We start from the raw sequence: 12,607 nt of genomic DNA on the forward strand, positions 1-12,607 counted from the left end.
TTATAATTGGTTGTTCGCCATCGACAATTAAAAACTATGAAAATTTCAGTTTTTTCAAGTTTCTACAAAAACCGTTGAATCCAATAGCAAAGAGACAAATGGGGGTTGCCATTTGAAAAAACTAAGTTTTCGAAGTTTTTAGATATCGAAATTCGGGAACATTTTCTGAACACCCTATATAAGTTTTTGTCAAGGTTTTCACATATTTTGAAAGCTGTAAGTGTTGTTTGTCCAAATCCCAAAAATATTGGACCTGACTTACTTAAACTTAGAAATATAATTTTTTTTTGCGGAGGGCGGCATGTGTGCAAATTTTCAGAACACTAGTCCCAGTACTGTCTCATATGCATATCGATTCAGTATTATAATTTACATTAAATTAAAGCTTTGATTTGACAAGTATTCGTCAATTTCGTGACTTTATGTGAAATATTATTGTCGATTTTGTAATCCATTTGAAATACGGATTATCATTTTACTCAAGGTTCTTGAATTATCACAATCAATGTATATAATTATGACACATTTACGAGTTCCACAAACGTTATCAATTATTTATATTAGTTGTAGATATAACAAACATACTAGTGTGTTACTTCAACGTCGTAAGTATTTGTTTTAATGTAAGTAGTTCCAATGTTACTCACCTCAAACAAAACAACACTGACTTTTTCTATTATCGGGCTTATTGCATTTAAGAACAACATTTACAATATATAATATTGAATCTTAAACCAGTGTTCCGCAAAGTGTGTACCGCGCCATACTGATGTATCTTGGTCGTTAATTGGAATGCTTCGCAAAAATAAGTATAAACTTATAAGTAAGGGTAAGAAAAATACTTAGTATCTTATGTAGGTACCTAAGCCTTTCTTACCATTACTTATTTATATATTCACGCGAGCGAACAAACGAGAGGTTTTTGTTTCATTCATATTATTGCGTGGTCCCGTTTGACGCCTCCCGCCGCCGCTACCCGTACTCCCATCGGGTCATCACGTGTGCTCCGTTTAAAGTCGCCACACGCTTGTGTTTAGCTGCTTATTATAATAAGCGTAAAATAAATATCATAACAAATGGATAAATTCATTAAGTGCAAGTTTTACCGGTGGAAGTGATGAAAACGAAAAAGAAGCCCAAAATTATTCATCGAAAATATGACGAAAGCTACATAAGTTACTGTTTTGCGGAGACGAATCTTGTCCTACCCCAAAATGTCTTGTGTGCGGAGAAACTCTAGGTACGAGGATGTATTGATATCTAGTTAGCCTAGAGTAGTTCCATGCATAAACAAAATATTGCGTTACCATAGCAACGAACAACAACTTATTAGAAGTGTCAATGTAAAGATTGACGAAAAAAAAGTAAACCAGAGTTACGCAATAAATTAAAAGAAAAAACATGTCCACCCAAAATAGGGAAAATCGAAAAATTGGAGTATGGAGCAATTATCAAGTACCTGTATTTAAAAGGGTTAGGTAAGCAGATTTACGAAGATATTCTTAATACCCTTCATCAATGTCCTTCATATGTGACCGTGAAAAATTGGACTGCAAGCTTCAAAAGAGGTAAATTTTCCATTGAAGATGATGACCGATCGGGAAGGCCCGTTTCTGTATTTGTCCCCGAAAATATCGATGCAGTTCATGACATGATTTTATCAAACCGTCGAATTGGGCTAAAACGGATATCTGAAGCTCTGAATCTTTCATACGAATGCGTTCATCATATAGTTCACGTCAATTTGGAAATGAGAAAAATTGCTGCAAAATGGATCCCCAAATGTTTGAATATTGACCAAAAACGTGCAAGGGTAAAAGCATCGCGTTCGATTTGTGGTCAATTTGAAAATGACTTCTTAAACTGAATTGTGGATGAGACTTTTTTGGATAAGGGTATAACAATAGCTGGCGATTACTATTCGACATTACTGACCACTCTACGGAAAAAAATTAAAGAGAAAAGACACGGAAAGCCATCTAAAGATTTTTTGTTTTCACAGGACAACGTCCCTACACACAAATCTCATGTTGCCATACAAAAAATTCATGATTAAGGGTTTGAATTACTAGAACACACCCCTCTTATTCCTCAGATTTGTCTCCGTCAGAATATCATCGTATCCAATCGAGAGGAGAATATGTTGATAATTAAAATATTTTGACATTCAAATTTTGTTTGGTTCAATATATCCTCGTAATAATTCGACGGTGACCAATAAACTAATTTGTCATTTAACCACTAAACTCCCATCAGTACCCCAAAAAGACGAAACGTATTGTCAATGTTTGAAAGAAGCAGGTAAATCTCGTGAGTTCGGCTTTCAAAACTTCATACAAAGCAGAAAAAGGAAGCTACGTAATCGCTAACATGTTAGTTGAAGCAAAAAAGCCACACTCTCTTGCTGACACTTTAGTTTTACTTGTCTGCGGAAATTGTCAAGATAATGATTAGTAAGAAGCTGCTAAAGAAAATGAAAAAATATCTATATCGGCAGAAACTATTTCACATCGATATTCACAACGATATTAAATCAAAGTTGATTGAAAAATTAAGAGTAAGTGGAGTTTTCCGCTATAAATTGAATGAGTCCATTGATATCTATTTTGTTTGCTACTTCCTAACCATACAACTGGTGACGAAAAATTTAAAGTAACGGACGAATATTTTAATGAACATAATTTGAAATGCCTCTGCCAGAGGAACTACCGTGCGTTCTTGAAGAAATTTTCAAAATCGTAAATTACAAGTCAAGTCACGACCGCTGAACTTTTGTTTCATACATAAATACGATGGCTTTTTCGCGGGAAATCACTTTCCCGAATTGATGTCAGTCGTTTTTGCAGTCCCAAGGTTCAGATTATGCGTATCTGTTTAAAAAGGGAGGATATTTTTGGCTTGCAAAGCTTGATATTTGGCGGATATATTTGTTTACTTAAATGAACTCAATAAAAAAATGCAAGGCAGAAATTCTGATATTTCAACATAGTTGAATGGAATTGAAATCTTTTGCTCTAAATTGAAACTATGGATGAATCTCGTTACCAATGGTAATAATGAAATGTTTCCGAATGTTATGGCAGCTGATACGGAAAAAAAATTCATGATTTGATTGTCAACCACTTGAAACTTCTTGCAGAGAAAATGAATTTCCATTTTCCTAAGATTCATCTGTAACCTATAGATTGGGTTCGAAATCCATTCTCCCAAGGCATTCTTTTTGGAAACTTACCAATAAATGAGCAGGAAGAACTGATGAAAATGAAAACGGATCGCACATTGAAATTGAGGCTTTCAGAAACAGACTTAGAACATTTTTGGCTATGTATGAAAAATGAATATCCTTTGTTTTCTAAGCAATACTTTCGTCATTTGCAACGACCTATTTATGTGAATTAGTATTTTCGACTCTTACCACAATAAAAATCAAAAATGGGAACGTCTCAGAACAATCGACAAAGAGATAAAAACAACTTTTCAACTATTACTGGGAATTTTACTGTGCTCGATTAAACAAGCTCATGTTTCGCATTAAATACCTTACTTACAATTTAAACTTTACGTTTGTTGATTAATAATAAATTAATATTACTTAAAAATATTTTTTTGTTTGTGGTGTACCTTTAAACATTTATCATTTCCTAGGTATACCTTAGACACAAAAATTTTGCGGAACACTGTCTTAGACTATATACCGTGGACAGAATGCATCTAAATAAAGGAGTTCTCATTTTTAGTAAAAACTATTTCCGAAACACGCAGTTGTTCTGAGAGATCAACCATTCATCTTTATATCTCGGAATTGAACTTTTACGATTACGATTGCTCATTCTCGTTAACTGTAGTGAACAAAGCGCTGTGCTTAGATGTTGAATTTGTTAGTTCTAACTCGTTATTAGTAAAAGTTGAGCGACAAAGTGATCCTAGAGATACAGTGCGTGTTCTGGTGTATGTACAATGGGCTTGGAAAATTTAAAAAAAGTATATTCTTTTCTAACGAAAATAAATATTACTTAATTTTACAAGAATAATGGTGTCGATAGGATTAGAATTAACAAACTTACAAAGTTTAGAATTCTGGATTTATTTTTTTACCGCTGAAGATCCGTTCCAAACAGATACTACGTCATCAGCGCCGATTGTGTAGCAGAGCGGCCGGCCTATTTGACAAAATGGTACTGGCTAGAGTGACTTATCGTCATACCAAAAGACTCAAGTCACCAATTCACTCACACTCTCAGTTAGACGGCCGATCTGAATGATACTCTAAACAGAGTACGGAGGCGTGTCTGTCTCATCAAGGTGCTCAGAGAATAATTCGGACGAACTCACCCCCTCACCTAACTTCATATGTACAAAACATACATCCTCCTCATAATCGAATATAGGGCAAAAGTCTACAGTTCTTTACCCGACTATCTCATTAAAAAACTCCTGACCTGCGAGTAGTCTATGCTCAGGTGTTACCAATATAAGTGTAGATTCATCCCCAGTAACACCGTTAAGCATCATTCCAAGCCGTCTTAATAACCTCCAAGCCCACTATGTTTTTCGTACCATCGAATCGAGCAACTCCGCTGCCAAAGAAAACCTTCTTACCTACTGTTTCGACAATATACAGCTCAAAGCCCAAGAGGGAATTCCCCTTTCCACCCCTGCGGCTACTAGCAATAGCGTACAAAGACCTCCCTGAAATTTACCTTAACTTTCTAGACAACTCTCCCATATTCATAAGACTCCCACTCACTTCGTCGATCGTCGGTGTTGCAGGTTTCCTGCGGTTTCCTGTAACCTTGTGAACCGGTTCAACAGCCAAATGGCCGACGATAGGAAATAATGAAGCCGCAGCTGTATCCGCCCGCCCTCCATCAAATTAAAAATAAAAAAAAAACAAAAACATACTAAAATATAAAAATATATTCCCAAACCGAGAAGAGCCGTTTTCACTTACACCAGAGCTCTCTTTTCATTTTCTTCTGGCCAGTTGTCGTTCAGTTTTCTTCCTTACTAGCCAGGACAGCAAGCACAACCTCCACAACCTCAGCCCTGCAGAAGTACCACTCCTACATCAGGGTAAACTCCAACAAACCTTCCTCCAATGAAAAAATTTCCCTTTATCCTACCTAAACACTATCCAACGAATCTCTCACCAGAAATTCAAGTTTGCGGCTCAAGAGGAATGGATCAAACTCCAATTAATACCATTAACGCCTTATTGCTTTCACGCACAGGGCTGTTAACTTCTCACTATAGAACACACCGAATATAAATACATTTTCGATTTCACTCTAAGGTGGGTTTTTTCTAGATTCCAAATTCTGATAATCATTTTATTCTGCACTATTTTTCATTAATATAATATTATTTTTTTGTTTTATTAAAATTCTGTTCAGAAAATTTGCATGAAATACATCATCATCATCATCAAGCCTTCCAATCCTATGTGGATTATGGCTACAGCTTTTGGCGCTTTAATTCCTTTTTTATGTGGATTACTCCTCGTTTTCTATTTTTATTTTCTTTATAGTTGATGGTTTGTTTTGGCTGCTTTTGTTAGTATTTTCTATACTTTTCGGTTCCGGCATTTTGCTTTCCAGTTTTCTATATTGAGTTCTCTTATGTCCTCCTCTATGCCGTTTTTCCAAGTTTTTCTCGACCTGCCTCTTCTCCTTGGTCACAATGGGATCCATTGCGTTATTCTTTTGATCATTTCAATTGGTTTTCTTCTCATTATTTTCTTGGTCCAGTTGAGCCTTTGTGCTTTTATGTATCTCACTATATTTTCCTTCCCCAGTTCTCTCTCTATTTCTTCGTTTCTCTTTGCTCTTCTTTTTTCTTCCTGTGTTATGTTTGGACCTGTTATAATTCTCATGATCTTTCTTTCGGTTCTTTTAAGTTCTTCTTCTTCTCTTTTGTTTATTACTGTTGCTTCCATTGCATATGTGATTACTGGTCTTATTAAGATTTTGTACATCTTTATTTTGTTTTGTTTGGTTATGTTTTTGTTTTTTAATATGCTTTTGTTCCTTCCATAGGCTGATAGCCTTTTTGTATCCTATCCTTTATCCGCTCTCTGGTTGTTTGTCCCAACGTTATTCCTATATAGTTAAAGGTCGATACTGTTTCAAAATTGTATTTATTAGTTTTCAGTTGGTTTGATCTCTGTTCTAGTTTTCCTCCTATTTTCATGTATTTTATTTTTGCATGAAATACGTAACCGAAATAAATGTACTTTCTAATATACTTCTTGTATCATTTTGTGTCATTTTTGACACACCATGTGAACAATTAAGGACGTCAGGGATGGATTATATGAGAGATTCAGGTAAAAAAATATAACAAAAGTGGTCCCAAAAACACGTGGAAATTAATTTCAGCATTTTAAATCCAACACTAGAGGATATGTTTGAAAATATATAAGTTAAAAAGGGAAAATTCATAAAATTTACTCAAGTAAGTGGCATTTCATATGCGATAATCGAATTCTTCACCAAATTTGTATGTTTTTCATTTCACAAGGTTTAGTCTCTCTCTTAAAATAAAAGGTAGGGGAGAGTGGAGACCATGTTAGACCATGTTATGAAAGATGCCTGTAAGTCCCGTTTTGATACGGGGTGTTTCTAAATTTATGCTACAAAATTCATGGCGTGATTGCTCGTATGAAACTAAGATGAGTTTATGTTCTCGACCCACTCCTTTCCAAGATATCATCATTAAAATGTGGTGACTAAAACTAAGTAGAATGGATGGATTGTTAATTTAATATGAGCAATCACATTCCACGAACTTAGAAACACCCTGTATAAATTCTAAACAATTTGAATACCAATTTAAATGCTCGAGAGCGTTGTTTTATATATTTTAGATTTGATGATTTCTCTTGACAAATGTAAATAGAAGCATAAAAGCTTAAGTAGGTCTATCAAAACTAAACTGAATCAACGTTATAATAGCGAAAACCGCAAGTCAATATCTTTTTCTATCGCGAGATATCTTAAGAAATATGTAAACGCTGAGATTTTGTCGTTAAACGTCTATTAGGTTGGTACGCCCAAGCGGTAATTAAAAACTTATTTTGGAAGGAACGTTCTTACATTGACCTACCTGCAATAATTTAAATTGTTTTCTTATTATTCCGCTAGATGGATTTATCTAAATGTAGAGCTAATATTACCAGCAATAAGAACAAATCATTAAATAAACCCTGTAGCAAATCTAACAATTAACTTAGATAATTATCTACGTAATTAATGGTGCCATAGGTGTTCAAAATCTTTCAACCTTAACCATACACCGAAGACTTTTTGGACAATTTTGTTTATGCATGCATAAACTTTTTGTTTTGGGCCTTATCTGCAGAGCAGATTTTTCAATCCACTGTTTTGACTGTTTCTTCGTTTGAGGATTATAATCGTAGATCCAGTCGCAAAAAGTCTAACTCGAATGCTCTTTATTTTTTTTGTGAACGATAAAATGTTTCGATTACCTAGAAAAACTTCAAACCTTATTTAAAAATTAAATGTTCAAGACCAATAAATAAAACTAACTGACCTTTTCTGATCAATTTATTGCCTTCTAGAAGTTATAATTGGTCAACATGTGCTAAGATCGCAAAGCTCATTAGGTTCAATAGAAATTACGTTGACTAAACAAAAGTAGACGAACTTACAGGGTGAGTTAAACATAAATAGGCACTCTGAACTTTAGGTTTGAAATTATGTTCATTGAATTTAGTTATGTTAATCATATAATTATATTCGTTTAAATCAATAGTTAGGTATACAACATAGGTTTTGAAACTAATACGAGGGTTGTCTGAAAAGTTTTCAATATAAAAAACAAGACATTGGTCAACACAGCTTCCGTTTAGGTCTCTACACATTTTCTAGTGATGTTCTAACCTTTTTAGTACTTTCAAATGATATTTCCTATCTTTCTTCTAAAAATAGGCAATTTGTATATGATATCGTCCTCCTCTGAAGAAAATCTCTTCGCTGTAAGTGAAACTTCAAGGTTAGGAAACAAGAAAAAGTCATTGGCGGCCGGATGTTATGAATACGGTGGATGGTCAACCAATTCGAAGTGTAATTCCTGAATATTAGTCTTTTTTTCATACAATGTTTTTTTCTATTTTCACTATCTTCACAACGACTAGCAAAATAAGCTTCCTTCTGAAATTACTGAAATCATGATGAGAATCTCCCAAAGTATGCGCAAATACATTCCCAACTAATTTTGATACGAGTTGACATCTTCACGTTGAGGTCGGAAACTTTTCCGACAACCCTCATAAATGTAATTTGACATTATTTTAACAATATTGTTCCTATAATAAGCGAATTCCAAAAAAAATATACACAGTGTTCTCAAAACATTCAAACATCACCTGTAGTTTAAAACTGATCATTAAAGTGACACATACCAAGCTGCTGCGCTTAAATTTTTTTTTCAATTCGTCCACCTCTCTTTTTTCTCAAGATTAATAATTCTATAGAAATAGTCGCTCAAAACATAGATTTATAGGAAATTTTTTAATCTACGTTTTATATTTCTTTAGCTCTCTATTTTTCAAACGGCAAAGTTTAAAGGGTTCGAATATGGTATCAGTCATACGTAATGGTACTAACTTTTTTTATCAGTTTTTATGTATGTATATCCTATAGTTTTTCAGAAATTTTGAAAAGAAATTTTTAAAAACTTCCAAAATGATTGTTCGACTTTTAACATATTTTTTTTTTCGGAATTATGCATTCGAAATATTTCAAACAATCATTATTAGTACGTGAATAAAATAAATAATCATTGATTTACAATTTTATTGCAATTTGGGTACTATTGAGGTTTCTTCCTACTAAAAACTATAAATCGTTTTTAATTCGGACATAACTCTCTTGGTTTTTATGCTAGAGAACATTCATTTTGAACCTGTTTAAGTACTTTGAAAGAGGTTATATCCAATTACCTCGAATTTACTGTTTTTCCGTTACTCGACGTTGAATTTTAAAAAATTTTCTTCGACAAAAATATTCAATCTTAAATAAATGATAATTCGGTTTATATTTAAGACATATTTTAAAAAATCAGTCTCTTTGTTTTTTAAAAACTTTTTTGTTTCATACACTTTTTATGATAAAATTAAAATTATTTGAGTTATTCATCGAAAATCGATTAAAGACGTGTTTTTTTTTTCAATAAAAATTTTATGCTAGGAACATTTCCTGCTGAAAATTTGGACCTCTATCAATTTCCGCGGTTATTTTAAACATAAAAATTTTCACCATCTAGTTGGGGTGGAGCAGATCACTATGGAAAAAGCACATATGGGCGTAGTGCAGATTTCACTTTTTGAGGTATTCCCTACATGCTGTCAAAATTTCATTAAAATCGATGCAGGATGATTGAAATCGGAGGTGAAAATCTTGGTAGCCAGAACTATTTTATCTTACGTCTTGGGTCAATATAAATTCATATTAATCATTAGAAGTATTGTTTAATTCGAATTGGAGTTTCTGATTCTTGCAGCTGTAGTCCACGATAATTAGTTGACTCTACCATCGTTCATAGATACCTCATGAATTGAGCTGCTTTTCGTATCGTCTGCAAGACAATACAAAAGGTTTAAAGCATTTCATTAATAAAATCAAAAATGTGATATCAGTTGTTATGTATCATGTACTTTTAACAATATCAAGTGTACATTCTGTATGTTAATAGATTATGTGATGAACTTAGATGCGGAAGCATATATTTCTATGATATATTCATCAATATAATTGAAACGGTTTCATATGAACTGAATATGATTTTCAAAGATAAACTGTTTCTCCAAACAGTGTGCACAAAATTACTGCTTCTATTAAAAATGAGACATGTTATATAAAATCCCGTTAATTTATGTAATCCATAATATCTGAATAGACGCGTTTTCTGGTATGCAACATATTTTGCAGTTCGAAAATTTTATTACATGTCTATGTAAAAAGCTAAAGAAATTATTTTATTATTGTTTTACCTCACATTTTCAATAACATGTTTATTAGAATCGGCATTCATGAAAATATCAAATGTCGTGTATTGTTACAGGGAAAGGTTGTAATTCGACCCATCGCCTTTAAACCGTCAACTATGACGATGACTGGTTCGTCAAGGTTTGGAATGACCGGAGAACGATACGGATCAACACCAATACTCACCAGGCCTGGATCGAGACTAACCTTGTACGGAAGTAAGTTTTTAGAATATAAATAATTTGAATCTAAACAGTGATGGGACGAGATTTTATAGACCAATCCAATTAGACGTTTACCCTTTATCAAAAACTTATTTTATTGTTTGTTCAAGTTTGAAATACCAATAAAAATAGAAAAATCACTATTAGGCAATGGAAAAGTAAGTGGGTTTTCACAAGAATTGTTCTTTCGCAAATTAACCAATACGAAATATTAACTCAAGATTATCATGAGAAAATGAATGCAGAACATTATAAAAAAGGGGTATCACATATTCTATTATAAATCGATCTAGAATAATTAATTAAACAGTTAATTATACAACAATATCAATTTACTGGAATGTACTCGATTAATTTTTTATTAATACGATTGATAGGGCTCAATTGTAACAAAATAAACATAACATTAGTCAGCTACATTATCACTATATAAAAAAATTCGAATTGAAGTATCAATGTTTATTGTTGATTTGTGTTAATTCATAAATCAAAATCTCTGGATTTATATGGTTTATTTTAGAAATGGTTCCGTTATGGTCCCGTTAAAAGAGTAATTGTCTGCATAGTTGTCGTATTAACGATTTTTTGGTGGTTGATATGATTTCATTTTTTTGAGGCAATGTTCGCACATTGTACGCACTTGGTACTTGTTACAGATGAAATTAAGAGTTGAAAATATAAGAAAAGAAAATGGTTTGCTGGAACATAGCTCTGTAATGTGAATGAAATTAGACGAAATGATAAGTACAGCGACGGCTGTATTTATTCCTTGTGGTCGGTTATTTGGTGACGAGGAATCATCAAATGATGGTGTGCATTATGAACTACAAGAGAAGAGTAGTACTTATTAACAATTAATTGATATTCCCACTTTAAACTGTCGAAAAGCTGAAATGCAACAGTGGCTACGTGGAAAGGAGATTGAATGCAATGATACTGTAATTGAAGAAGAGTTAGTTGCAACCAATAAACTACTTCGAGGTAATTACATTCAATACGTTATCGATATAATGGCTAGTAGAAGAGCTATTCCAGTTTCACGATTTAGTCAAAAAAAAAACTAATTTATTAGCATGCCATTTACAAACGTTGAGTTGAGGCAGCGAGCAACTTCTGAAGATAAATATTTTCTTTCATGAACTTACAGCCCAAGAAACATTCAAGAAATGGACGATGGTCATGAAAATACGAGCCCAGGGATACCAGCTCAGTTAAACGAATCTAATGATCTGCCTTTGAGTACTTCTACAGTGTAAATATATTGAGACAAGCTGGCCTTTTTAGAAGGATGGCAGTAAATTGAAGAACATAAAAATTGAACGCATGAAGAGTGGGAGATAGTTTGTTGGAGTGATAAGTCAACGTTTGATATTCTTAGGTCTGAAAATAAAGTGTTTGTGAGCAGGTCAAAGAAAGAACTGATGTTAAGCACGGCGAAGGTGATGGCTTGGGGATGTTTTGGAAGAAGAGCTACTCGAGACTTGGTAAAAATTTAAAAGAAAGAAAGCTATAAAAAATATTACAGGAAAATGTAGTACCTAATGGACAAAAAATTCATTTTCCAGCATCACAAAGACTCAAAGAATGAAAGAAATAGTCAACCATATTGAGTTGTAGGACAAATTGGACAGGAATATCAGATAGCAGTGTCCTACTTCTAATTCGCATTTGTGGAATATCTTGAAAAACGAATGGAACCAAATAGACGACTATTATCTGTCGAAATGTCAGAGAATGCAAAAATTGTGCATCGAAATAATAAAAGCAGAAGGGAGTTACAACAATGATTCAAAAATTTAAATATATAATAACAAATTTAAATATACAGACTATTATTACTTTATTCTTATCTATGTATGTATTATAAATATCAAAATCAAACGTATTGTTTTTATTTGCCGTGTATCATGTCAACTTATTTTGGAAACTGATACATCCTATGAATTTGTTTTATATCTGACTTTCATAGAGGGTGACACGATTAGTAGGTATTAATAATAACTTTTGTGAGGTTAGTTTTGTTAAACAAAATTTCAAATTTAACACCAAGAAATTCTATAAGTCACATTATGAAAACTTATTTGAAGTTAATTTTTGAGCAGCAACTTGGAAATTTGGATGATTATATGTACCTGGAGTTTTTGAAAAATCACTTAATCGATATAATATTCACACCAAAAAAATGTCATAATTGATTAAGGACCTATTTTCCAAATCGCTGAATTGGTAGAAATGCATAAGCTCCGATTCAATAGCCTCATTCGGTCATCCTTGGGCCTCCTTGGTCATTCGATTTAACTACACAATTTGGTCATACCATAAGGAAAGAGTCTAATTTATTTTTGAAAAAGTTATGTTTATATAAGAAGGCAGTAT

The 12,607-nt window shown here is 33.0% G+C and overlaps 1 protein-coding gene across 6 annotated transcripts in view; it reads left to right on the forward strand.

Moving 5' to 3' along the window:
* Window positions 1–12,607, forward strand: part of LOC130442005 (leucine zipper putative tumor suppressor 2 homolog) — a 301,746-nt gene that overhangs the window by 240,826 nt on the left and 48,313 nt on the right. For 5 of the 6 annotated variants that reach the window (XM_056775950.1, XM_056775949.1, XM_056775952.1 and 2 more), the window contains one exon: window positions 10,084–10,225. In XM_056775950.1, coding sequence (XP_056631928.1) covers window positions 10,084–10,225 — 142 coding nt within the window. Of the gene's footprint in view, window positions 1–587; window positions 624–10,083; window positions 10,226–12,607 lie in introns of those variants that run through there. The other variant, XM_056775955.1, reaches the window with a different exon arrangement.

This window comes from Diorhabda sublineata, chromosome 3, assembly GCF_026230105.1.
Source record: "Diorhabda sublineata isolate icDioSubl1.1 chromosome 3, icDioSubl1.1, whole genome shotgun sequence".
Taxonomy (NCBI): Eukaryota; Metazoa; Arthropoda; class Insecta; order Coleoptera; family Chrysomelidae; genus Diorhabda; species Diorhabda sublineata.